The 27,638-nt window shown below is 50.4% G+C and overlaps 3 protein-coding genes across 5 annotated transcripts in view; 1 reads left to right on the top strand and 2 right to left on the bottom strand.

Annotated features, from left to right (window-relative positions):
* The window catches only part of LOC120706428, a 33,692-nt gene extending 18,407 nt beyond the window's left edge, over nt 1-15,285 (bottom strand). The window contains exons 1-9 of one of the 2 annotated variants that reach the window (XM_039991074.1): nt 14,974-15,285; nt 13,405-13,491; nt 13,168-13,271; nt 13,040-13,078; nt 12,856-12,918; nt 12,065-12,139; nt 4,224-4,289; nt 4,069-4,111; nt 3,380-3,428 (exon numbers count right to left, since the gene is read on the bottom strand). In XM_039991074.1, the coding sequence (XP_039847008.1) occupies nt 3,380-3,428; nt 4,069-4,111; nt 4,224-4,289; nt 12,065-12,139; nt 12,856-12,918; nt 13,040-13,078; nt 13,168-13,271; nt 13,405-13,456 (491 nt within the window). In that variant the 5' untranslated portion in view covers nt 13,457-13,491; nt 14,974-15,285. Of the gene's footprint in view, nt 1-3,379; nt 3,429-4,068; nt 4,112-4,223; nt 4,290-12,064; nt 12,140-12,855; nt 12,919-13,039; nt 13,079-13,167; nt 13,272-13,367; nt 13,492-14,973 lie in introns of those variants that run through there. The other variant, XM_039991076.1, reaches the window with a different exon arrangement.
* Nucleotides 15,286-16,535: 1,250 nt separating this feature from the next.
* LOC120706426 lies at nt 16,536-25,613 on the top strand. 2 transcript variants are annotated; one of them, XM_039991071.1, is made up of 8 exons: nt 16,536-17,009; nt 17,536-17,678; nt 18,380-18,433; nt 22,867-23,138; nt 23,428-23,582; nt 23,710-23,972; nt 24,718-24,780; nt 25,135-25,601. In XM_039991071.1, exons 1-8 carry the CDS (start codon nt 16,748-16,750, stop codon nt 25,390-25,392), a joined length of 1,470 nt encoding a protein of 489 aa, XP_039847005.1. In that variant the 5' UTR covers nt 16,536-16,747; the 3' UTR covers nt 25,393-25,601. The 2 variants fall into 2 exon arrangements, with proteins under 2 accessions (XP_039847005.1, XP_039847006.1); XM_039991072.1 differs by lacking the exon at nt 18,380-18,433 and having other exon boundaries at nt 16,655-17,009; nt 25,135-25,613.
* A 133-nt stretch (nt 25,614-25,746) lies between these two features.
* LOC120706427 (TLC domain-containing protein 5-like) lies at nt 25,747-27,409 on the bottom strand. The gene is made up of 4 exons (XM_039991073.1): nt 26,847-27,409; nt 26,599-26,739; nt 26,238-26,453; nt 25,747-26,129 (listed from the first exon to the last, which is right to left on the bottom strand). Exons 1-4 carry the CDS (start codon nt 27,087-27,089, stop codon nt 25,998-26,000), a joined length of 732 nt encoding a protein of 243 aa, XP_039847007.1. The 5' UTR covers nt 27,090-27,409; the 3' UTR covers nt 25,747-25,997.
* Nucleotides 27,410-27,638: the final 229 nt, after the last annotated feature.

Genomic DNA, 27,638 nt, shown 5'->3' with positions numbered 1-27,638 from the left:
GCTGCAGATTGACGAGCTCGAGCGCCAGTGCGCCACGATGCTCTCTCAGGGCATCATTAGACCCAGCACCTCCCCATTCTCGGCGCCTGTGCTGCTGGTCAAGAAGGCGGACGGCACTTGGCACTTCTGCATCGACTACCGCGCGCTCAACGACAAGACCTCCAAGGACAAGTTCCCGATCCCGGTGGTCGACGAGCTGCATGGCGCCAAGTTCTTCACCAAGCTGGACTTGCGCTCCGGCTATCACCAGGTGCGCATGCACTTGGCCGACGTGGAGAAGACGGCGTTCCGCACACACCACGCCCACTTCGAGTTCCTCGTCATGCCGTTCGGACTCTCCAACGTGCCGGCTACGTTCCAGGCGCTCATGAACGACGTCCTGCAGTCGTTCCTTTGGCGGTTCGTGCTTGTATTTTTTGATGATATCCTGATCTACAGCTCTTTGTGGTCCGAACACCTGCAGCACGTCCGCCTCGTCTTCGACGCACTCCGCGCCCACAACCTCCACCTCAAACGCTCCAAGTGCTCCTTTGGCTCCAGCTCGGTCGCCTACCTCGGCCACGTCATCTTGGCCGGGGGCATCGCCATGGACAGCGCCAAGGTCGAGGCTGTGGCGTCCTGGCCTGAGCCTCGCTCGGCCCGGGGCATCCGCCGCTTCCTGGGACTCGCCGGCTACTATCGGAAGTTCATCCGGGACTTCTGGGCCATCGCCGCCCCCCTAACTCGCCTCCTGCGCAAGGAGGCCTTTGCCTGGACCGCGGAAGCAGCGGAGGCTTTTGCGGCGCTGAAGCAGGCGCTCTCCACCGACCCGGTTCTGCAGATGCGGACTTTGAGCGGTAGTTTGTGGTTGACTGCGACGCCTCCGGCACCGGGTTTGGCGCCGTTCTCCACCAAGGGTCCGGACCCCTGGCCTTCTTCAGCAGGCCGCTCGCCGCCCGCCACGTCAAGCTGGCGGCCTACGAGAGGGAGCTCATCGGCCTGGTACAGGCTGTGCGGCACTGGCGCCCCTACATGTGGGGGCGCCTCTTCCTGGTCTGCACAAATCACTATAGCTTGAAGTACCTCCTCGACCAGTGGTTGTCCACGATCCCACAGCACCAGTGGCTCAGCAAGCTGTTCGGCTTCGACTTCGCCGTGGAGTAACGACCGGGGCGCCTCAACTCCGCGGCCGACGCCCTCTCTCGCCGCGACAGCGAGTCCAGTACTGACGATGCAGCGCCGCTCCACGCCATTTCCGGGCCATCTTTCAGCCTCATCGACGACATTCGGATGACTACCTCCACTGACAGCGAGGCCGCACAGCGCCAGGGCGAGGGCCTCACGGCTCCTTGGCGCTGGGACGCCGGGCTCCTCCACGCCAAGCGCATCTTCATGCCTGCCCAGGACGACCTTCGCCAGCGGGTGCTCTCATTGGTCCATTCAGCAGGCCATGAGGGCGTCCAGAAGACCCTACAGCGTCTGCGCGCCGACTTCTACGTCCCCCACGACAGGCGGCTGGTGCAGGAGTTTGTCCGCGCCTGCCCGACATGCCAGCGCAATAAGACGCCGACGCAGCGACCAGCCGGGCTGCTCCAGCCCCTCGAGGTCCCCTCTCAGGTGTGGGCTGACATCTCGATGGACTTCGTCGAGGGGCTGCCCAAGGTCGGCGGGAAGTCGGTCATCCTCACCGTGGTGGACTGCTTCTCGAAGTATGCGCACTTCATCGCCCTGAGCCACCCGTACACGGCGTCGTCGGTCGCCCGCGCCTTCTTCGACGGCATCGTACGGCTCCACGGCTTCCCGGCTTCCATCGTCACCGACAGGGACCCTGTCTTCACGAGCCGCATGTGGCGCGACCTATTCAAGATGGCCGGCGTCCAGCTCCGCTTCAGCACGGCGTTCCACCCTCAGACGGACGGCCAGTCGGAGATCGTCAACAAAGTGCTGGCCATGTACCTGCGGTGCGCCACGGGAGACTGCCCGCGAGCCTGGGTGGACTGGCTCGCGTGGGCGGAGTACTGCTATAACACCTCGTACCACATGGCGCTTCGAGCGACGCCGTTCGAGGTGGTCTACGGGCGCCCCCCCCCCCCCCCCCCCCCCCCCCCCGCCGGCGCTCCTGCCACACCGCCGGTGCGGCCCAGACAGACGCGGCCGACACGCTACTCCGCGACTGCGACTCCTTCCTCGCCGACGTCCGCGAGCGTCTCCTCCAGGCTCATCAGCATGCCAAGCACTACTACGACGCTCATCACCGCGAGCTGGAGTTCGCGGTGGGTGACTGGGTCTGGCTTCGCCTGCTGCACAGGCCGACCCTCTCACTGGAGCGCCGTCCAAAGGGTAAGCTCGGCCCCCGCTACGCTGGCCCGTTCCAAGTGATCGAGCGCATTGGCCAGAGGGCCTATCGTCTACAGCTTCCGGAGGGGTCCTGCCTCCACGATGTCTTCCATGTGGGGTTGCTGAAGCCCTTCCACAGCGACCCCCCTGCGTCCACGCCGCCATTGCCGCCCATTCATGATGGCTGGGTGGTCTTGCCTCCTGCTCGGGTGCGGCGGGCACACGTCCAGCATGGTGCCTGGGAGATCCTCGTGGAGTGGCAGGGGCTCCCTCCTGATGATGCGACCTGGGAGCCACGGGAGTCCTTCGTCGAGCGCTACCCCGACTTCCAGCTCGAGGACGAGCTGTTTCCCGAGGAGCGGAGAGATGTTACGGGCCAGGGGCAGCCGGCCCAGGCCCAACCGGCGGCCCCGGCATGGATCACGTACCAACGCCGGGGGCGCCGCCCAAGTGGCTAGGAGAGCCACGATTTATTTCCTTAGGGTTTCATTTGCTTTCCTAAAGTGTGGGACAATTTGTAAGTTAAATACTCTCCTCTAGAGGGAATGAGATGAGGCTGGGAATTAATTCCAGTTGGCCTCACGGGCCGCCCCCTAGCTTCCGCGGTCTCTCTCTCTCTCTCTCGCGCGCGCGACTCCCTCACGCACGCCGCCCTCCTCGCACGCCGCCGCCGCTCCCTGCTGCAGCCACGGCGCCTACTCGCCGGCCGCTGCGCAAGTGTCCTCCTCCCTCCTTCCATCCATACGTGCTACGCAGTCGCGGTAGGATCAACAATCCTATCAATTAGCTCAATTTTGAGCTAACCGACATCAAATATTAAGGGATGAAGTAAAATCTAAAATATAGTCCAAAATGAAGAGTTCAGCTGGTGATCAATTGGATTGTAGATAGTTCATCTCTTATTCATTGTTTTAGTCATTCACAAGAGAGCAATGCTGTGTCTCATTCCCATGACATTTCTTAGATGAAAAAAGTTCATACTGCTGTCTAGTTCATAAATCCATCTAATTCCTATTTTTCACAGTACTGAAAATGCATAATAAATTAAACATTTCATTATTACCTGCACATCCTTTCATCATAAGATATGCTACAAATGCATCCTTGCTCATCTGTACAGTTGTCAGTATTAGCATATGCTTTCTCACGACATATGCAACTAAAACAGAACTTTGTGATATCTTTGAATTCAGGGCCAAACAAAGTGGCAGGTTTATGACTATTTGACCAATTATCACCCTGGCAACAAAGCTAACAATTCTTGACAACCATTGACGGGATATACACCCCAATACATACAGAGCATCTATGTGAACTCGTCATTTGATAAGAATTATGCTTTAAGTAATGCACCAACTTCCATCATATTTGCAGATAATATGAATAACATCTGGGAGTTGAGGATAACAGAAAACTTTGCTTATAGGCTAATTTCTCTTGCAAAGGGGAAGAACGAAGTTCAATTGAGCCAAAGTAGTCAACACTTCTCCCCAAAACAGTGAGTTCTGAAGAAAACAAGAAATTAAATCCACTAGTTGGCACTAGTAACAAAGTTAGATGAAAGTAAGAAGACTACGTCCCAGTTCCTACTACACTGATGTAGTAGGAAGTAGCCTTTCCACTCCCTAAATAGGTATTCTTTAAGAACACAGTACTTAAATTTTTATACTTCAATCGGTAACATGCGCAAAAATATTTAAATTGGTCACATGAAGGTGTCATGAAACTTAGAAAAATCAACAGGCAACAGACCTCTGCGCGCTTTATTTGGGCAATGTCCACATATGATGTTTACCTGAAATATGTTAAAAAATATTACACAATAATGTTAAAATAGGTCCTCGATTTAAAAAAATCTACACATTAGTTAAAATAACAAAGAATTTCACCAAAAAATAAACACAAACCTGTGCTGTACGACCCATCTTTTCAAATGTAGTTTCACAGTGCACTAAATCTCCATCATGGAATTTCTGAAATTGTGAGTATGGAATTAGAGAATGGATGCTGATTAAGTTGAGCTATGAAGGTAGAGAACTCCTAGAAAGAATGAACATAACTTTAATTCTGATGCAACCTAAATACCATTGCTATATGATAAAAGACATTAAGAATCATAAGTCAATAGTTGAATTCAACAACCATCACATGCGGGGAAACAAAATAACCTAACCAATATTGTGATTATTCAGGCAAGCTCGGAAGAACCCTGTCAGTATTGATTTTTTTTAATAAAATACTTGTTATGAACTGCAATGTTAAGTATATCCTGGATTAACAGGCTGCAAACAGGAGTGGTGCTTAGCAGAAAAAGGTGGAAAGGGGAGGTGAAATGCCCCCTTTGTGGGGTCCCAGAAATGGTTGATCACATCTTTTTTGGCTGAATTGTCTCTAAATTTGTTTGATCGTGTTTCAAAGAGGCCCTCAGCTGGGACAAAATACTGAGCAGCCTGCCAGGGGTCTACATGGAGTGGATCCTGATAGGGTGTGAGAACTACAATTTCAAGATTTTCTCCTTTTCTATAACTTGGTGGGCGCTATGGATAGCGAGAAATAAGATGCGGGTGGAGAAAAAATTCTTACGACATCCTGGTGACGTTATACACTGTATACTCTTTCTCATGCAGATGGAGTGTGTTGTGGACTTTCTTCTATAAGCATACGTATAGCAGGAGAAGGAAGGGTGAGTCCACAACATCGACGACTGCACGTGGCTGAATAAAAGCAGGCATCGGACTTCACGGGAGAGAGGAGATTTAGTTTGTTAGGCAAGTTTGTTAGTTTGCTTGTTAGTTAAGTCTTGGCCTGATCTATAAAAGCAATTGCTAGTTTGTATTTAAGCATCGAAGAAATAAAGCTCTCCCTGTTGGGTGGAGCTGTTCATCGACGGTGGCTTCCACGGCCACCGGCGACAACAGCTCGCCGCCGCGTTACGTGCTTCGTTCCTGCTCTCAAGCTCAGTTGTGTTAGAGAGTTTATCTCCTCCTTTAGAGTTTATCCCTTCCCCTGATTTAGGTCAGGGTTGAGTGTTTCCCGTGACCTTTCCTTGTGCGCCTGATCTCCCTGATCCTACTCCTATAAATCAGGTAGAGGGTGATCCTAGGTAGAGCTCTATATATTGTAATTCCTGTCATTCAGTTGAATACAATCAACATTTGCACTATCATGGTATCAAGAGATCATCACGATCCCGTGCCAATTCGCTTCCGCTAACCCATCGTGCCCGCCTGCGCCGCCTCCCTGGTGCTCCCGCCGCCATGGCTGACGAGCAGTCGCCGGCCTCCACTGAGGACACCGCCGCTCAGGAGAAGGCCCGCCAGGTCCTGATCGACGCCGCCACCGAGGCTGCCAAGGCCGCCGCAGCTGCTCAGGAGCGGGTCCGTGCCGCCCAGGACGCCCTTGCTAAGGAGCGCCAGGCCGCCGCTGCCCTCGAGCGCGCCGCAGCCGCCGCCCGCGATGCTGCCTTCCCATCTGCTGATGGTAGCGTCGCCGACAGCGCCGCCGGCGACCTCAACACCACCGACTACGAGGCTGCCGTTATCGCCAATCTCCACGCGCAAGCGGCGGGCGTCCAGAACATCCGTGCCCTCGTGCCCGTGGTTCTGGACCCCCTCTCCTCCCACTACAACCACTGGCGTGACCTCGTCCTCCTCACCCTCGAGCAGTACGCCCTCGCCGACCACGTCCTCTCCAACGCCGCCTTCCCCACCGGGCCGTCGTGGCGGTGCATGGACGCCGTCGTCCTCTCATGGGTGCTGGGCACCCTCACCCCCGAGCTGATGGAGTCCGCCCGCACCCGCCAGGGCAGGGCTCGCCGTGCTTGGATCACCGTCGAGGAACAGTTCCTCGACAATCGCGAAGCTCGCGCCCTCCGCCTTGATGCCAAGTTCCGTGTCTTCGTGCAGGGCGATCTTTCCATCAGCGACTACTGCCGCAAGATGAAGGGGATGGCCGACGATCTCGGCAACCTCGGTGAGATCATCCACGACCGCACCCTCGTCCGCAATGTGTTGCGCGGCCTGAACAAAAAATTCGCCCACATGAAGGCCCGCTTCAAGCGCACCAAACCGTTCCCCTCCTTCGATGAGGTCCGCAACGACCTCATCCTCGAGGAGATCGACTCCAGCACGCCCACACCGCCACCAGCGACCGCCCTCGTCGCAGCTCCGCCGCGGCCTGCTCCCTCCGGCACTCCCTCTGGTGGCTCCGCGGCGCCCCAGGGCGGCTCTGGCCGTCCACCCTCCACCAGCAACGGCGGCAACTCCGGCGGGGGACGCAGGCGCCGCCGCGGTAACGGCAACGGCGGAGGCGGCGGCGGCGACAAGGCCGCCTCTGCTCCATGGCCCTCGATCTACAATCCGTGGACCGGGCAGATCACCATGTGGCCCGGTCCCACGGGGGGGAAGCACCGTGGCGGCCCAGCGCCGCGCGCGCCGTCGCCCTAGGCCATGTCTCCGCAGCAGGCCATGGTGGCCGCCCCGCCGGCCCACTTCGTGCAGACTGCTCCTGGGCCGTTTCTGCCGTACATGCCGGCCCTGCAGCAACAACCTGGAGCGCCTCAGCAACATGTTCAGCAGGCGCAACCATGGACACCGTGGTCTGGCTCTTGGGATCAGCAGTCCCTTGCTAGCAACTTTAGCATAGTGAGCCTCAACCCTCCCGCCGTCACTGATTGGGTCATGGACTCAGGTGCCTCCAGTCACATGACTCCAGATTCTGGTAACATCTCTTTGTTCCGCCCCCCACGCTCCTCATCCATTGTTGTCGGCAATGGATCCACCTTACCTGTCACAGCATCAGGCCAATCTGTCCTACCGGGACCTTTCTTTCTTAATGATATCTTAGTTGCTCCTGCTATAATTAAGAATCTCATATCCGTTCGTCAGTTTACAATTGATAATAATTGTTCTGTCGAATTTGACCCTTTTGGCCTCTCTGTGAAGGATCTCAATTCCCGTAGCGTGATCACCAGGTGCAATAGTCCCGGGCCTCTATACACCTTCGCCTCCCCTCCCTTGGTGTCCTGGCCCTTGTTGCAGCAGCTCCCTCCATCACCTGGCATCGTCGTCTTGGGCATCCTGGGCACGAGGCTCTGTCCAAACTAGCTAGCACTTCTGCCATCAGTTGTAATAAAATTGCTAGTGATTCCCTTTGTCATGCATGCCAAGTTGGCCGCCACGTTCGATTGCCTTTTGGAACCTCCTCATCGCGGGCTCTTAAGAACTTCGATTTAATTCATTGTGACCTGTGGACCTCGCCCATCACTAGTGTGTCCGGTTACAAATATTATTTTGTTATTCTTGATGACTGCTCGCACTTTCTGTGGGCGTTCCCACTTCGGCTTAAATCTGAAACCTTTCCCACCTTGGCTAACTTTTTCTCTTATGTAAAGACACAGTTCAGTTGCACCATCAAGAGCATTCATTGTGATAATGGTCGCGGGTTCGATAACTCCTCAACGCGCACCTTTTTCCTCACCCATGGCGTCTTGCTTCAGATGTCGTGCCCGTACACGTCTTCTCAAAATGGTAAAGCCGAGCGTATGATTCGTTCCATTAATAACAACATTCGTTCCATGCTCTTTCAAGCCTCCCTCCCACCCTCGTATTGGGTCGAGGGCCTCCACACCGCCACATACCTCATGAATCGCCTCCCCACCAAAACCTTGGCTTTCAATACTCCCCACTTCTCCTTGTTCGGTTCGCATCCCACCTATGCCCACCTTCGCGTGTTTGGCTGCGCATGTTACCCTAACATGTCCGCAACAGCACCGAACAAGCTCGCTCCCCGGTCAACCCTCTGTGTCTTTCTAGGCTACTCTAGCAATCACAAGGGTTACCGCTGTTTGGACCTCTTGTCCAAAAGAATTCTGATTTCTCGCCATGTGGTGTTCGATGAGGCATCCTTTCCACTCGCTGGCTCTCGAACATCGTCTACTGATCTTGATTTTTCGTCTGAGTTTGAGGTCTCGATCTTCCCGATCGGGCCCTCCCCTGCAGGTGCTCACCACGCCTCGCCTGGCGTCGCACCTGCTCCGGCCGCTGACGCCCCAGGCCCGCAGCTCCTGGTGCCGCTCCGACACTCCGCGCCACGCGCGGCCTCCGCTCCTTCATCAGCGCCACGCGCGGCCTCGGTCTCGTCACCACCGCCCGCGCCACGCGCGGCCCCATCGCCAGCGCCATCTCCCGCACCACGCACGGCCCCGTCGCCAGCGCCACGCGCGGCCCTGTCGTCAGCGCCGTCTCCCGCGCCACGCGCAGCCCCGTCGCCAGCGCCACGCACGGACCCCTCGCCATCTCCCACGCCACGCACGGTTCCGCCCCTCCTGGTGTACAGCCGCCGTCCGCGTCCGGCCACTGCGCCTGCACCACCTGTCGCCACTGTCCCGGCTCGGTTACCACCTGGTGATGTCCCCATCACACCGGTGGTTAATCAGCAAGGGATGGCTACCCGTGGCAAGTCCGGCTTCCGTCAGCCGGCCGCGTACACCGGCACACCGCCACGATCCTCTCGCCGATTCCGAAGACCTATCGCAGCGCCTTCGCCGATCCTAATTGGCGCGCTGCGATGGAAGAGGAGTATAGCGCCCTGCTCTCCAACAACACGTGGGACCTTGTTCCACGTCTCCTCAGTGCCAACGTCGTCACCAGCAAGTGGATTTTTCGTCACAAGTTTCATGCTGACGGCTCTCTCGACAGATACAAGGCTCGCTGGGTGCTTCGTGGCTTCACACAGCGCCCCGGTGTTGATTATGATGAGACTTTCAGCCCAGTCGTCAAGCCTGCAACTGTTCGCACTGTTCTGTCTCTGGCTCTCTCTCAGAACTGGCCGGTTCATCAGCTCGACGTCAAGAATGCTTTCTTGCATGGCACCCTCAGCGAGACAATCTACTGCTCCCAACCCACAGGTTTTGTTGATCCCGCCCAGCCTCATGCTGTCTGTCGTCTCAACAAATCGTTGTATGGCCTGAAGCAGGCACCCCGTGCATGGTACAGTCGTTTCGCTGCACATCTGCTCTTTTTGGGATTCACAGAGGCCAAATCAGACCCCTCTCTGTTCGTTTATCGTCGCGGGAATGACACGGCCTACTTACTGTTGTATGTCGACGATATTGTTCTCACTGCCTCCAGCCTGGACTTTCTTCGTCGCATCATCTCTGCTCTCCAGAAGGAATTCTCCATGAAGGATCTTGGTGTCCTTCGCCACTTCCTGGGTGTGGCGGTTCAGCAATGTTCCGAGGGCCTCTTTCTTTCGCAGCGGCAGTACACCCTGGATGTTCTTGAGCGAGTTGGTATGATTGACTGCAAGCCGTGCAGCACCCCTGTCGACACTCATGCTAAGGTATCCTCCACTGATGGTGCACCTGTCAGCGATCCTACTCAGTACCGCAGTCAGTCTGGTTGGTGCTCTGCAGTATCTCACCTTCACCAGACCCGACATATCGTATGCAGTTCAGCAGGTGTGCCTCTACATGCATGATCCTCGGGATGTTCATCTCTCTACGGTTAAGCGCATCCTGCGCTACCTGAAAGGGACGCTGGGACATGGTCTTCTTCTGCGCCCGTCTTCGACCTCGGCTCTCGTTGTCTACACGGATGCTGATTGGGCTGGTTGCCCGGACACTCGAAAGTCTACTTCTTGATACGCTGTGTCCCTTGGCGATAACCTAGTGTCCTGATCCTCCAAGCGGCAACCCACTGCCTCCCGGTCCAATGCAGAGGCAGAGTACCGTGCTGTGGCCAATGGCGTGGCCGAGGCTTGCTGGCTTCGTCAGTTGTTGCAGGAGCTATACAGTCCCTTGACGACCAGCACACTGGTCTATTGTGATAATGTCAGTGTTGTCTACCTGTCAACCAATCCGGTTCAACACCAGCGCACGAAGCATGTCTAGATCGATCTCCACTTTGTCCGCGAGCGTGTTGCTATTGGAGATGTCCGTGTTCTTCATGTCCCGACGACGTCCCAGTTTGCTGACATCTTCACCAAAGGGCTTCCGACTTCAGTTTTTTCTGAGTTTCGCTCCAGTCTGAACATCTGCTCCATAGACGTTCCGACTGCGGGGTAGGGGGGGTGTTAGAGAGTTTATCTCCTCCTTTAGAGTTTATCCCTTCCCCTGATTTAGGAGGTCACGGTTGAGTGTTTCCCGTGACCTTTCCTTGTGCGCCTGATCTCCCTAATCCCCTCCCTGATCCTACTCCTATAAATCAGGTAGAGGGTGATCCTAGGTAGAGCTCTATATATTGTAATTCCTGTCATTCAGTTGAATACAATCAACATTTGCACTATCAAATTGCTCTTGCATTCTCCCTTGTGTTCGTCTCGTAGACCCCCATGTCATAACAATTTGGTATCAGAGACCAGTCGTGGGGCATCGCATGCCATGGTCGGCCCTGTCGATCCTGAGACTGACTCCGCAAAGCTCGACCGCATTCTCGCTCAACTCACCACCATCAACAAGCGTCTCGACTCCCACGACCAGCGCATCACCCGTACAGAGAAGTTCCAGGTGGGCGACGATTGCCGATGCTGACGCCGACGACACGTACACGAAGGACACGCTCAAGGACCGCCGTAACCCTGGCGGCAGCGGCGGCGGCAGCGGAGACGTTGGTCGCGGCGGAGGTAGCAGCGGCGGTCCCTACCGTCCTCGTGGCCCCCCAGCATGACGACAATGATTGGCGCCGCCCGTGGGAGCCGAAGTTGTCGCTCCCCAAGTATGATGGCGAGACCGATCCGCTGCCATGGTTGAACCAGTGTGACACATTCTTCCGAGGCTGCCGCACGCTCGAGGAGGACAAGGTGTGGCTCGCTTGCTGAATCTCGAAGATGTAGCGCGAATTTGGGATCGTTTGCTGGCCGCGATTCGCCGAGTTCGTCAACATGCGCTTCTGCCCTCCCGTCTGCTCCAACGTGCTTCGTTCCTGCTCTCAAGCTCAATTGCTCTTGCATTCTCCCTTGTGTTCGTCTCGCAGCCCCCACGCCATAACAGAGTGGTACGCTGAAGCCGAAGGACAGAGAGCTGCTCGAAAACCAGAAGGTGATACTTGAGACCTGGGTGAAGAGCTTTGCTCAAGTGTACAAGGCGCGACGACAAGCAAGTATGAACCGGGAAGGAGGGCTGTAGGGGTAGTCCTTTTGTTCCTTTTTCTTGTTTCCTTTTAAGAGGCTGCGACCTCTTTGAACTCTCTTGTTGAGCTGGTGCCCCCAGCGTGTTGTTTGGTGTGCATGAGTTTGTATCAAATTCTATATGCTTTCTCTATAAGCAGGATGAGTTCTCGATCAAAACTAAAAAAAAACTAAAAAGTTCAAAACGTTAACCAAGTCAGGAATTGTACATCCTGCATCCTGGGTAGACCACTTGACCTTTTAAATGCTGCGATGAGCACACAACTTGGTCAAGACATTCCTCTATTTCAGATTATATAATACCACTTGTCAATGAAATGCCTATCAAAATTTATGCTGACCCTGAAGCATATGATAGTTTTCTTCCATCTATGATTTGTGCACTCCAAACTTGATACTATGTTTAAAAGTTGTGATCATGTTTCACAGATGGAAACTGTGGTTGTTACTTCTATGCGCCTTACACTAGTGTCTACACGTGCAGAAGGAAGATAGCTTGTACAGAACACCCCAACTCCACTGACCCAAAACCCCCCTGAATAAAGTACAAAGTAAAAAAAAGGTACACAGAAAAAATTGTCACAATTTTATCATAAAGAACTGATTAATATGCGAGTGTTACCTGAATATAGTCAGTAGGCCCTGAACCAAATAGAAAGGAGCGAGAACTAACAAAACGTCCAAATTCAATGTAGCCCTGAAAAGAATGAAAAAATGCATTACATTTTCCAGATGGTGACCAAGTCGCAGATTTTAACATCTATGGAGGACTATTTAGATCAAAATAGCAAAAGAGACAATTGGCGTGAACCCAAACTATGTGCTGACAAAGTAACAGAAGAATTATTTAAATATAATTAGTACATAGAACAGTGAGGCTAAAGCAGAGTGTGGACAAACATATTAATTATGGACAAAAAGAAATGCTGGAATGGAATGACGTGTTGAACTGCAAGGCTGCTACACTGCTTCAGCTACATAAGGATTGGTTTCTACCTTTACCGTAATGCTGGGGTTATTTAGCTTTTACCATCTTTCCAGTATGCACTATTTACTGAGGATGTGGTATTATAATGATAACTTGTTGCCTTGTTCAGTATGAAAGGGTGGTGCATTATGAATAATCACTACATTCAAATTTTACTGGCTGTGTCGGCACAGCTTACCCCACGGTTTATACTCCTCACATTTTTCAGATTGCCACATAAATATATAAAGTCTGTGCCCTTGGAATACACACTTGCACCTTAATATATAATCAAATTTTACGAAGTACAATTATGCAAACAACGTGCTGCTACACCAACTTTCAAGAACATAACGAGTAAACCTTCATGACTTTAAATTTGATGGAGATAATACCATAAATTGACGATAAAGAGTTGAAAAAAGTTTCATGTCATATTCCCGTACCTCTTGAGATCTTCTCTGCACATCTTTGCAGAACTCAACAACCAAATCAGGTGGTTCTGAACCCTGAAAATTACAACAAAATGAGTTGTTAGTGTATAGTGGATACACTTACGAAAAACTAATATACATGTAACGGTGCAGAAACTAATTTTCGATCATGTTATAGTGGATTTAGGATATTCACCTGTTCATGGTATTCATATTCCTTTCCGACCAAATGTGTCTGAAGCTGTTTAGGAGAAAGAACTATGAAAGAATTTTATCTAGTTTCAAAGTACACATGCCTAGAGAATAGCATGACTGTAAGGATACAAAATCAATAAGGCGGCTCTCGTTATCAAAGGTATAACAATTAGAACTTGGAACCATGATGATAGCAGTGCCTGGTACATGCATGTAGGTAGCTGCCAGCAAAACTGCACCAAATGGCAAAAACTATAAGGATCTAACAGACCAAATAATTTCTAATAAATTGAAATTAGCAAACAAGAGATGAAAGTAGAAGTTCATACAGTATATTGAGAAGCACCACATGTGTGCAAAAAATACCTACGATCCATAGATGAATGGCATGCATAGGACAGGAAGCCACAGGACTCATGGCAGAACGGTAGTTTAGGTGTAACCGGCGATTCCCTGTTAGATGTACTGTCAGCATTGTATGACAAGGTGACTAACAATTAATTGTCCAGCAATTCGATACACAAACCAGGAAACTAGTGTGTCAGTACCCCAGGACTGGGGTACCCCCTCTTGCTGTGTCCAGGCAAGGATCTTGTAGTTATCCTTAACTACATCCAAACAGCCGGACCCCTGCGGTCCGGAGTCCTGTTCTCCCAGCAGCGGCCCGGACCGTTCCACAGTTGGGAAAGGTCCGGAGACACCACGTGTCCCGGAAGAGGCAGGAACTCGTGCGCAAGCAGCCGGGGCTCCGGACCTCCCAAGGAGACCGGACCCCCGCAGGGTCCCGGACCCCTCATGGGGTCCCGGACCCCTGTATAGTAACCGGACCCCTCACTAAGGGAAGAAATCGGCACCCCGCGTCGGGGTGGTCTGGGGACGCCACGTGTCTGCAAGATATGGCCGTTTGGGTTTCCTTACTAACGTTCACCCACCATTGCATTCATTGCGGTTGGTGGACGTCTGCATTGATATGACAGAAGCTGAGGCGTTTCATTGACCAAGGGACACTATTGATCGCGTATTACCAAGGCAGTGAAGCCGCTGGCGCCGCCCATACCGCATCTGCCAGCCTGCCGTGACAGATGGATACGACGGCTCGGCTTCGCTCATTATGACGCTACATAATAGCCTCAGCAGGCCACGCCGCAAGCTACGCTACTCCAACGGGCGCCTAGCTGACGGGACAAGAAAAGACTCCCCTGAGTCAGAAGAGCAGCAGTGTGCATATCGGAGGAAAGATTCGCTACCACTATAGCCACAGTCACGTTGGGCCCACCTGTCGGGGCATCAACGTCCTATGTATCCGCTCCCCCTTGATCTATAAAAGGGGGGGCCGCTAGAAAACCTCAGGCTGGGCAAGAGCCAAGGCCAGCAGAGGATAGGTTCATACACACCACCAAGAACAATACATCTCCCAGTGGACGTAGGGTATTACGCTCCGGCGGCCCGAACCACTCTAAATCGTGTGTTCTTGAGTCCTTGTCTCAGCGTAGATCCAGCCTCATCGCCTAGTACTCCCTCACTGGGAATAGGCGGGTGCGTTCCGCCACCCGGCTGTGGGTACCCCTAGAACCGCACAACATAGTGGCATGCGTGTACACGGGCGCGCCATGAGAGCTAGTTTCAGCGGAGCAGAACGATTTCGGATTTCGCATTACCGATGCTAATGATTGCAACTTGGTATTGGAACGGTGGCACCGGACCAACGGGCCCGAGTGGAGTGGAAAGCCGCATATCAGCCACTCTAAACCTGAAGCAAGTCTGCGTCGCTATATTCAGTTTCGTCTCGGACCGCAGCCCCCCGCAGACGGAACCGGAGGCGACAGGCGAGGCAACCATCCAGCGCAAACAGAGCTCGCACCGGAGAAGAACCGCGGGGATTGCTGGGAGGAAGGACGCGGATTTGACGGGAGAAGCGGGACGGCGAGGACTCACCGAGACGGGGTCGGACGGCTGAATCTCCGAGGGCGGCGGGCGGCCGTCGGCGTGGGAAAGCACGGCGGGGAGCCTTCGGCCCGCTCCCGAGCGAGTGCGATTACCGTGGGACGGGTCGCCTCGTCGGTTCGAATTTTCAGAGGGGGGGGGCGTCGCCGCGTCGGGCCGGCGGACGGGGACGACGGTGCGCTTTGCGCCGGGGACGGTGGGCCCGGGTGACGGAGGTGGATGTCTCGGTTTCTCCGGAGGGACCGGTTTGGAAGACGAGTCGCCGTGGAGTGTGCCAGTGTGGACTCTGGTCGACATGGCGTTGAAATTGCTTTTTTTTTTGCGGGTAGTTGAAATTTTTTTGACCTGCTGACGTGGCAGCTCGTCATCTCTTCCCTCGAGCCTAGGCGACACCGCGTGGCTGGTGATTAAAAGCGACGAGCCTTTTTTTTCTTCTGAAAATCAGAGGAATCGTTTCCGATTAAAAGTGGATTTTTTTAAAAAAAAGTGGATTATCATTTATCAATTTGCGTTGGAAGTTTGGGGAGCACGAAGTAATTGTTATCCTCGCATGATTGCTACATTGATCCACAAGTTTCTCATGCAACTGCTTCCTAATCTTTCAACTTTGGTCGTCGAAATAAACGAATAGAGTTCGAGATGTACCATCGATCCCGCAGGCTATTTCCAAAAAATAGAGTCTCTTGTGAAATTTGAATATTTGATTTGATCAACATATTTGAGCTAGTCTCATGTGATGCTTCCACGCAGTGACGCTCAAATTCGCTCGCATTTTTTAGATCGAAGAAAGAATTGTATTATATCAAAGTTGAGTACATCATCAAGTTATACAAAGCATTCTCAAAGCACTCACGTACTAAGTTGCTCCAAATCTCAATCCCAAACCTGCGTAAAAAAATAAATAAAAGATCACACAGGCATACACTTAGCAAACAGGCTGAGAACCACCGTCCAAAGAATAGCGACCAACATCCCTGTAGGCTGGAATGAGTAAATCTTCTTCATTCTTGCGTTTTTCTTCTTCCTCTTTTTGCCACCGATGAAGAAGAGAGACAAATTCCAATCTATCCAATCCAAGACTAATCGACATTAACTCGGGGGAACAGATTTATTCTCACAATTCTTTCACCGTGGTTACATTTAACCACGATAAAACAGAGAAGTGATCAGAAAAAAATTATTCCACAATGATGGCACCATCTCTGCCTTAATAACGTCATCCGAAAACTTAATTTTTCATGTCGTCGCCTCAAGAAAGTTGCTGACGTTGTAGATGTCGCCATCTCCTTCATTGAAGTCGTCGTGAAGAGACCCAATCCAATCCATTGTATCTCTTCAGTGTTGTCGGAGAGGAGGAGGAAACATATATTCCATATCACAAAACATGGTGCGGAGAAACTCTAACCTAACCTAAACTCGATCTATTAGAGATTATTGAAAGAGATGGATCTTCACTTCCTCCTTCCTTCGACGAGATGTCAGAGGTGGAAAGGGAGAGGGACCAAACGGTGCAGGAGGGGAGAGCCGGTTGATCGGCGGGAGGGGGGCGCGCCGCCCGTGTCGCCCTCGTTTCGGAGCGAAAGCTATGGCAATTCGCTCGCACTCTTGCACGCGTAAAAATGAAAGGAGAAAAACACAGCTAAATACTACTTCAGGCTGTGAGAGAAATAGCATAAGCAAAATGCCTGAGCAAATCCAGGCCGTTTGATCCGAACCAGATCATCTGACCCAACAGCCGCCCCTGTACCCGTGCCCTCCGCCGGCGATGGCGAAGGCCCCGTCGTCCTCCGCGGCGGCGGCCGCCGGAGGCCGCGGCCCGGCCCACCACCGGACCCGGCTCCTCCTCCTGCTCCTGGTGGCCGTCGCCGCCTCCGCCTCCACCGCGGGGTTCCTCCTCCGCGGCGCCCTGCGCGACCCCTGCGACGCCCGTGGGGACCGCGCCACTGTCGCCGCCGCCGCGGGGAGTCCCCTCGAGTTCATGAGGTCCAAGCTCGTGCTGCTTGTCTCCCACGAGCTCTCCCTCTCCGGTAATTTGCTCACTTAGTGGTTCGCTTTGGAATCCATTCATCACGGAGTGGTGTGATTATTATTTTTTTGCTGGTTTGAGTAAATGTACTATGATCCCAATATTAATAGCTTATTACCATGTGTGACGGTGATCTGCACACTGAGATCGGTAACTCTAATGCTTGATTGTGCTACACGGGAGTTGGGCTACTAGGTTGTGTACTTGCGATTATTGATAATGGGAAACTAAACAGACACATGAGTGAAATTTCTACTTCCAGTGCGGAATATGAGAGTAGATCTCTGGAAAAGGCTAGAAATGATGACGATAACAGTTTTGTTCTGCTAGTGAAAATAGTTAATCTGAAGCTGTTGAGTACTTCACAATGTTCAAGTTGTGCCTACGCTTCCTGAACTGGAGGATTCGAGTTCTGAAATGGTAACATGTATTGAAAAGATATCTGAAAATAAAGCATCGTTTGTTTGTTACTGGCATTCATTTTAATAGCCAATCAGTCTCAGTGAAAATACTCCTAATTGATGCAGGTGGCCCACTTTTGCTGATGGAGTTGGCGTTTCTTTTGAGGCATGTTGGTTCGCAAGTGGTGTGGATAACAAACCAGAGATCAGAAGAAACAAATGATGTTACATATAGCTTGGAGCATAAGATGTTGAACCATGGGGTGCAGGTATGATGCTTCAATGGATGTGTAGCTTGGAATTTCAGTCTTACATTTATGCATATTACTCGGAATTTGGATATGTTGATATGATAAAGTTATATAGACACTATAGGGAGCTAGTAGTTTGTAGAAATCTAACCAAATTTTGAGAAATGTCAATAGCAAAGGACGGCAACTACCATTGGTTAAACTAGGCCATCAGTTCTGTTCTCTGACTTGTGGTAAATTTTCTGGAAGGGTTGTGCTCCACTTTTCCTAAATAGATGTCCTTCTAGAATTTTGCATAACCAAGGGCCAAGGCACACTAAAAAAAGATGATTTCGCCTTCACTCAAAGCCATCAGCAGTTGTTTTTTTTTTGGTTCTCTTGGAATGTTGTATGCCCTCTGGGACATTATACTAAATGACCTTACAAACTGATCATTTTTTGAGGAAACAAATAAAAAAATCACCGCCAAAATCATAGAGCAACATGTAATTTTTTAGAAGACATTTTGATTTGTTCTAAGTCAAAGTAGTCTAAGTTTGACCAATTTATAGAGTTAATATTAACATCTAACACATCAAATAAGTAAATCATGAAACTATATTTCATAATGGATCTAATTATTCTCATTTTACATTCAAAATATTATCACTCTTTTCTATAAGCTTGGTCAAACTTAGAACAATTTGACTTAGGACATACCAAAATGCCTTATATTTCAGGAAGGAGGGAGTAGATCATATTTCAAGCATCATCCAATAAGATTATTGAATAAAGTTGGTGAACAGCATGAAGTGAATTAATAACATCTACTCCTTTTTCTAAGTTAGGCCTTTAGATATTTGAAATTCATGGAAGTTACTCTCTCCATTCTGAAATAATGCCATTCTAGTTTTCAAATAACATTTTCGAATGTATGTTATTCGACTAGGAATAACTTTTTAACATTTTCTCCTATATATCATTCTTATTTAGAGATCAAGTTTTACTCACAAGGGCCTTTGCTACTGTGGACTAGAGTAACACTCAACACTGCAAATAGTAATAACTAACCTATGAGGGCTTTGTATGATGGTAATATGATATTTTGTAGGTATCCCCTCATTATTGTGCAGTATCCTAAAATTACATATATTCAGAAACTGAGAAGCACGCCTCTTGCTTCCTTATTTAATTTTTCTCATATCATAAACTACTGATTGCCAAGTCCTGTAAATTGAAATTCATGCTAAAGAGGCAGGGTTTACTTTAAAGAGATGTTAATGTATATCTTTCTGAAAATCCTAGTATAACAGAAGAAACACTTCTCAACTCTTAAATGTCAAGTACAAGAAAAATGCCGAGTAATATTCTACTTTTTTTTCCTCGAACATGTAGGAGAGCCGCCCACCATTATATTAAGGAGTGAAAAACAAAACCTAACACTCTCACCCAAACTGAATCCAAGCTGAACAAAGGGATGAACAAAAGGACCAGGACCAACTAGGAGCACGAAGAATCCAAGCTATTCTGAAGGATAGCTTTTTTGAGAGAGAAGAAAGATAATTAATTTGTACTACTTTTCAATAAAACCTCATGACCTAGAAGAAGTGCACATGGACAACAACAACAACAACAACAACAACAACAACAACAACAACATAGCCTTTTTTCCCAAGCAAGTTGGGGTAGGCTAGAGATGAAACCCGAAAGAAATAAGTTCAAGGTTCAGGCACATTGATAGCTAGTCTCCAAGCGCTCCTATCCAAAGCTATCTCTTTAGAGATATTCCAATCCTTAAGGTCTCTCTTAACCGACTCATCCCACGTCAGTTTAGGTCTACCTCTACCCCTCTTTACATTATCGACCCGCTCAAGAACCCCATTACGCACCGGCACCTCAGGAGGCCTTCGTTGGACATGTCCAAACCATCTTAACCGATGCTGGGTAATTTTCTCCTCAATTGGTGCCACTCCGACCCTATCCCGAATAACTTCGTTCCGGACTCTATCCCTCCTTGTGTGCCCGCAAAACCACCGCAACATCTGCATCTCTGCTACACTCAGTTGCTGGACATGTCGCCTTTTTGTAGGCCAACATTCAGCACCGTATAGCATCGCCGGACGAATTGCTGTCCTCTAGAATTTGCCTTTTAGCTTTTGTGGCACCCTCTTGTCACAAAGGATGCCAGAAGCTTGCCGCCATTTCAACCAGCCAGCTGAAATTCTATGCCTAACATCTTCATCAATGTCGCCATCCTTTTGTAGCACCGATCCTAAATACCGAAAAGTATCCTTCTGGACCACCACTTGTCCATCTAGACTAACGTCTCCCCCCCTCATGCCTAGTCGCGCTGAAATCACACATCATGTACTCGGTCTTGGTCCTACTGAGTCTGAACCCTTTCGACTCTAACGTGCGTCTCCACAGCTCTAACTTCCTATTAACCCCTGCCCTACTCTCGTCAACTAGCACCACATCATCAGCAAAGAGCATACGCCAAGGGATCTCACCTTGTATATCTCTTGTGACCTCATCCATCACTAAAGCAAATAAATAAGGGCTCAATGCTGACTCCTGGTGTAGGCTTATGTTAATAGGAAAGTCAGTGGTGTTGCCATCACATGTCTGGACAAACGTCGTCGCATCCTTGTACATATCCTTAATGAGGGTAATGTACTTAGTTGGGACTTTGTGCTTCTCCAAGGCCCATCACATGACATTTCTCGGTACTTTGTCATATGCATTCTCAAGGTCAATGAAGACCATGTGCAAGTCCTTCTTCTGTTCCCTATATCTCTCCATCAATTGTCGTATTAAGAAAATCGCCTCCATGGTTGACCTTCCAGGCATGAACCCAAATTGGTTTTGGGTCACACTTGTCACTCTTCTTAGGCGATGCTCGATAACCCTTTCCCAAAGCTTCATCGTATGGCTCATCAGCTTAATCCCACGGTAGTTAGTACAACTTTGAACATCACCCTTGTTTTTGAAGATAGGTACTAATATACTTCTCCATTCTTCCGGCATCTTGTTTGACCGAAAAATGAGATTAAAAAGCTTAGTTAACCATACTATTGCTCTATCTCCTAGGCATCTCCACACCTCAATGGGGATACCATCAGGGCCCATCAATTTACCTCCCTTCATCCTCTTCAAAGCCTCCCCGATCTCTACCTCCTGAATTCTCCTCACAAAATGTCTGTTGGTATCGTCAAAAGAGTCATCTAACTCAAGGGTAGGGCCCTCACTCTCCCCATTAAACAATTTGTCGAAGTACTCTCTCCATCTATCCATGATCTCCTCATCCTTCACTAGCAGTCGATCTGTCCCATCCTTAATGCATTTGATTTGGTTGATGTCCCTTGTCTTCCGCTCGCGGATCCTAGCCATCCTATAAATGTCATTCTCCCCTTCTTTCGTGCCTAGCCGCTGATACAGGTCATCATACGCCTTACCCTTTGCTACATTCACAGCTCGCTTTGCAACCCTCTTCGCTAATTTATAGCCCTCGATGTTGGCTGCACTCTTGTCAAGGTGGAGACGCTTGAAACACTCATTCTTCTCCTTAATAGCCTTTTGCACCTCGTCATTCCACCACCAGGTGTCTTTCCCCTCCTGTTTGCCTCCCCTACTCACGCCAAACACCTCTGAGGCCACCTTCCGAACACATGTTGCCATCTTTAGCCACATGTCATCTGCGTCTTCTCCTTCTTCCCAAGGCCCCTCACCTAGCATCCTTTCGTTAAACGCTTGTGCCGCTTCCCCTCTAAGCTTCCACCACTTTGTTCTCGCAATCTTGGCACGTTTGTCCCGGTGGACACGTACCCGAAGATGAAAGTCCGCCACCACAAGCTTTGTTGAGGGACAACACACTCCCCAGGTATCACCTTACAATCTAAGCAATCACGTCTACCCTCCCTCCTAGCAAGGATAAAGTCGATCTGGCTCGAGTGTTGTCCACTACGAAACGTCACAAGATGGGATTCCCTCTTCTTAAACACGGTATTCGCTATCAACAAGTCGTAGGCTAACGCGAAGTTCAACACATCCTCCCCTTCTTGACTCCTGCTACCGTACCCAAAACCCCCGTGCACTCGCTCGAACCCTACATTAGTCGCACTCACATGGCCGTTGAGATCTCCTCCTATGAAGAGTTTCTCGCTGGTAGGCACGGTACTAACCATGCTATCTAGATCTTCCCAGAACTGCATCTTGGTGCTCTCACTAAGGCCTACCTGAGGGGCATAGGCACCGATCACATTCAAAACCGAATCTCCAACTACCAACCAGATTAGGATAATCCGGTCGTCTTGCCTTCTAACCTCTACGACTCCATCCTTAAGGCTCCTATCAATCAAGATGCCTACACCATTCCTACCCGGAGTTGCTCCCGTGTACCAAAGCTTGAAGCCAGTATCCTCAACCTCCTTCGCCTTCTGGCCCTTCCATTTAGTTTCTTGAACGCATAGAATATTTACACGCCTCCTAATTGCTACATCAACTAGCTCTCGCAACTTACCCGTTAGGGACCCTACATTCCAGCTACCTATACGAATCCTAATTGACTCGGCTAGCTTCCTTACCCTTCGCACCCGTCGAGGGAAGTGCACATGGAAGGGCAACAAAATAGTATTCCGTGGTGAGGGTAAATATAGTTTTGGTTTCATACCTGCAGTCGCTAATGTGATTAAAACTTCAAAGAACAAACAGGGAAACTAGCTAGGAAAAAAAACCGAAGCTCTACTGAAACTTAGTATGATGTGCTGGGTCTTATTATCTGTCTATGTTCGCTGGAGGGCAATTTTTACAATTCAGATGGGGGTTTAGAAGTTCAGGGAGAATATTGAAAGGTAGGAGGCAAAAGTACAGATTGGAATAAGTTAGAACTGGGATGGAGACCGGTTCCACTGTTTTCTTTGTGGACACCTAGCACAAGGTTGCAAATGGACTACAATTTAAACTCTCCTCCCATACATTGACATCAGGTTCATGATTGTCATTGCAAATTTGAGATGGCTGGAATTACTAATTTTCTCCTAGGACTTGGTGCAATTCACTAATCCACTTTCTTTTTTGTGCACCTCATTTGGCTTTATGGTGCTAATATTTAGCATAATAAAATGAAGTGCGAATGAAACAATGGCTCCACAAGCTCTCTGTTGACAGACATCAAAATGGAATTGATTCCTTGTTTACTCTAATATACTCCAAACTACTTGCTTCACAGGTTTTACCAGCTAGGGGGCAAGAGGCAGTTGATACTGCTCGAAAAGCTGATCTGGTTATCTTGAACACTGCTGTCGCTGGCAAATGGCTTGATCCTGTTCTAAAAAACCATGTTCCTGAAGTCCTTCCGAAGATTTTGTGGTGGATCCATGAAATGCGAGGGCATTACTTTAAGCTTGAATATGTTAAACATCTTCCATTTGTTGCTGGAGCCATGATTGATTCTCATACAACGGCTGAATATTGGAAGAGCAGGACTAGCGACCGTCTGAAGTATGTGCATAATTGTTAATACTCTCTGGGTTTTTCCGGTATATTATTGATTGCTGGGTTCTATATATAACATTGAAGAGGCTGGTGTCGTAGTTTTCACTCTGTATTGCTGATATGAGTTACCTGTCTAGAAGACAATAAATTCTCTGCCACCTGGCTATATATATTTTTTGCTATGCATAAACTTTTATTTGTGAGCTAAACATCTTTGGCAATGGTTGACCGTTTCTTGCATTTCATATTGAGTTTCTAATTCATTATTATGTACCTCTAATTGCTTCATATGAAGAATACAGATGCCACAAACTTATGTTGTTCACCTCGGGAATAGTAAAGAACTAATGGAAGTTGCTGAAGATGACATTGCAAGAAGAGTGCTACGGGAACATATTCGTGAGTCCCTTGGAGTACGGAGTGAAGATCTCCTGTTTGCAATAATAAACAGTATGTTTCAATCAATTAGTTCCACAATTTCAAATCACATTGTTATTAAGAGACAATATTCACTTGTCAACGTGAATTGTGTCTTATTATTGCATCTTCCTTTTTCGGTAAATATTCTGTAATCCAGGTGTATCACGAGGAAAAGGACAAGACTTGTTTCTTCAGGCATTTTATCAGAGTTTGCAGCTCATCCAACAGCAGAAGTTAAAAGTGCCTACGATGCATGCTGTAGTTGTGGGAAGTGATATGAATGCTCAGACCAAATTTGAGACTCAGTTACGTGACTTTGTGGTAAAGAATGGGATTCATGACCGTGTCCATTTTGTGAACAAGACATTGGCAGTGGCTCCTTATTTGGCAGCAATTGATGTGCTTGTTCAGAACTCCCAGGTGAGTCATACTGTGATCTATGGTCTATGTTTTTTGTCCTCAAAACTGTATGTCTCTGTTAATTATTTGTCATGCAGTATCTTTATAGTATGCAATGGCTAGGTAATAAATAAGCTGTTTCCATTCTCTATTCGGTAAATCCATATTTTCTTGTATCCTATTGCTTCAATTTCCAAGAATTAATATTGCCTATCTTACGGCATAAAGAAGCTAGGGTAATTCTTTATTTGAGATAACCTTTTGGTGACCTTTTACCTTGATTTGTCATATTCTCACCTAAGGCCATGGCTTAAAATTTCTTAAGGACTAGTGATTCCTTTCAGTCAAATGCTAGCGTACAATCTTTGCAATTGCTTGCGAAAGGTTGGCCATTACTTATGCTAGTACGATGCTTTCATGGCCCCCCTCCAGGTCACTATTACTTTTTGACATTTAGTCCACTTCATTGGTGCATTGAGGAACTTAGCTTAGAACAGAAGTTGCTTCCCATATATATGTTTGGTCTGCAGCCTGGCTAAGAAAACAGTGTAAATACCCTTGCGCAAATCAGGTTTTATTTCCAACTAGTAAAATTTGGTAAAAGCCCTGTATTAGTAATACACCTGTAGTAAAAGATTTGATTTGCAATATACTGAATGTCAGTGACCAAGTAGAGTTGCTACACAGCCAGTGTGAGATGCTTATTCGCAAGCTGATTTGTTCTGCTTTTTACTTCAAGTAATACCTTTTTATTTTCTCAACCTAGGCCCGTGGCGAATGTTTTGGAAGAATAACAATTGAAGCAATGGCATTCAAGTTGCCAGTATTGGTAAGGCTCACTCCCTACTCTCTCCTGTCTGTGTAGGCCAGGGGACTGGCAGGCAAGTCAGTCAAATTTTTGGTGAGGGCACTATATTTTTGCATTTATTTGGAGTATATGAATGACCAAACTTTCTACAAGGCAATCAACCATGCTGCAACATTCTGAAACGTGGGCCAGCAATTTTCTGAATCTGGAGACCAGAGTTATTGCTGTGAATCACTGAGTACGGAGTCACACTGCAAACAATCATGAGCTCACATTAAGCCTCGAGCCCCGCCATCCGCTGTCTTCGCCTGCATTCTGTCCCATGCTGTCAATTTACTGACCTGGTTTAACGACGTCACACCTTTGCTATATCAGGGCACGGCCGCCGGAGGGACCACGGAAATCGTCCTGGACGGCTCGACTGCCCTCCTGCATCCCGCCGGGAAGGAGGGTGTCGCGCCCCTCGCGAAGAACATCGTGAGACTTGCGAGCCACGCCGAGCAGAGGGCCTCCATGGGGAAGAAAGGCTATGACAGGGTGAAGGAGATGTTCATGGAGCACCACATGGCGGAGAGAATCGCCTCGGTGCTAAGGGAAGTTCTGCAGAAATCGCGGGAACACGCTCGTTCTTGAATCTTGAACGTTGCCATGCCCTGCCCACCCCCGTGCTAACATAGAATCCTATTCCGAGGTTCGGACATCAGACTCGAGGTAAACTGTAGATTACGGCCTGTTCTACCTGTTGTTCTGCTTCGCGGTTTACTGTATTCCATTCATTTCTGTACGGTTTCACCTATTGGGGACAGTAACGACGGTTTAAATTTCACACTGAAGTGCCTGCACGACTGTACCCTCTTCTTGGTGTGCGCTCTGACGATGCCTTTGATGAGGCTTGACGACGTTACAGTGATGATAATTATTGTGCCACATGCAATGCGACACGGCAGTCGCTTTGGCACGCTTGTTTGTTTGCACTCGTCAGATTCCTGAACTTCAATTCGCTGGACAATTTTGTATTGCCGATAACAGTTGGTAGAGTACACGCACGGCGCGCCGCCAGTTTGCGGCGCCCTTGCCAATGGACAGCATGTTTACATGATCAGAGGCAAAGAACCTCGCAGACCACGTGTATATATGTACAGCACTCGGTCTCGGATCGAATCCAACTCCTAATCCGCCGTCGGCAAAGCTTGGGCTCCGGTGGCTCCTGCAGGTCGCCGGCGTACGATCGCCGGAGATCAGTCGGTGGCGAGCTTGCCCGCTGCGGACGGCGGTGGCTTCTTCTTGTTCTTGCCGAGCTTGTACCTGACCATCCTGAGGATCCGGAGGAACCAGTAGGCGCTGACGAGCTGCAGCCCCGTCGCCATCGCCTGGCGATCGAAGCGGACGCAACAGAGCATGCGGTGCGTCAGAGTTTGTTGGGATTTCGGGGGAGGAGGTTGCTGAGAAGAAGGTTGGTTTGGCCAACGGATTCGTACCTTGATGAGGATGGGGTTGTCGGCCGTGACGGTGGAGTAGGTGAGGTAGGGGCCGAAGCCCATCCGGGCGACGGAGAAGGTGAGGGCGAAGAGCACGTCGACGAGGAGGTTGAGGCCGGTGTCGCGGACGCCGAACTCCTTGAGCATCTCCCGGAGGTGCAGCAGCGGGCTCGAGATCTCCGTGACGAACTGGCTGGCCACCATCTCCGTCCCGCACTGCAACCAGCCACCACCGCCGGCAATCAATGAGCAAGCTCGCTGAGTCGCTTCGCCCAACGAATCGAACCACGGCACGGCCGGTCAAGTTAGGCCGCCGGCGGCTGATCGGCCGACGAGTGAGTACGATTGATTATTGACTCACCCTCTGGTAGGCGAGCCCGGCGCCGATGCCGACGATACTGACGAGGTGGTGGACCGTGTTGTCCAGCCGCACGTCGCCGTTGAGGTGGCAGCACGCCGCGTCGTACACCATGTACGAGAGCGTCACCGCCAGCGCCTTCATCTGCCATAGATGGCATCGCAACGCCACGGTCAGGTCATCGCTCGGCTCGGCTGTAAGGTCACCGGTGATACGGAGGGAAAGAGGGAAGGCGGCGACGGGCGGGGTACCTGGCTCGGGGACGACGCGGCGGCGAGCGGGCAGACGGGGCAGGACCAGTCGGCGACGGAGAGGCAGGCCAGGCAGACGGCGGTGACGGCGTGCATGGTGGAGACGGCGCGGTTGCAGAAGTCGTAGGAGCGCTTGGGGAAGAGCGCCCGCAGCAGGACGAACGCCGTCGACCACAGCACCACCCCGGACGCCACCCAGCTCGCCACGGTGCCGCCGCTAACTACAACCCCAGACTCCTCCATGGCCGCCGCCGCAATAAAACCTCTAACCCGCCGGTGGTCAGAGGAATAAGGAGGAGACGAGAGATCTAGGAGGAGCGGGGGATCGAGCAATGATTGGGTCCAAGAAGGCGCGCGAGTTTATAGCCGGATCGGAGGAGAGGGAACGCAGCAAGGAGGACGGGGCACGATCTGTCACGGAGCCAGCGTGACTGGCAGGGTAGACAGGGCCGAGTTATATAGGGAGTGACCTGGCCGGGTGGATAGCATCGTGACTGTGGAGGTGGAGGGGGGAGAGCGAGGCGGATCCATGGGTGGATTCAATGGGGGGCGGTTGGGGACTCGCCGGGCCGGTAAGGGTCGGACTCCAACTCTCCAAGTCTCCAACTCGGTGGCGGAGCAGCGGCGGCAGCTGGGGAGGGACTAGGAAGAAGACGTGTCCGAATCGTTTCTGGTAGTGGTTGACGCACGTACGGGGCTGCCGTCGCGCTCTCTCTGTTTCGTTTAATGTCTTCTTCTCATACAGAATTTACGATTTTTTTCTTGAAAAAAAAACATCTCTTTGGAGTAGAG

This window comes from Panicum virgatum, chromosome 5K (genome assembly GCF_016808335.1).
Source record: "Panicum virgatum strain AP13 chromosome 5K, P.virgatum_v5, whole genome shotgun sequence".
In the NCBI taxonomy this organism is placed as follows: Eukaryota; Viridiplantae; Streptophyta; class Magnoliopsida; order Poales; family Poaceae; genus Panicum; species Panicum virgatum.
This window is presented reverse-complemented; position numbering and strand designations above follow the sequence as displayed.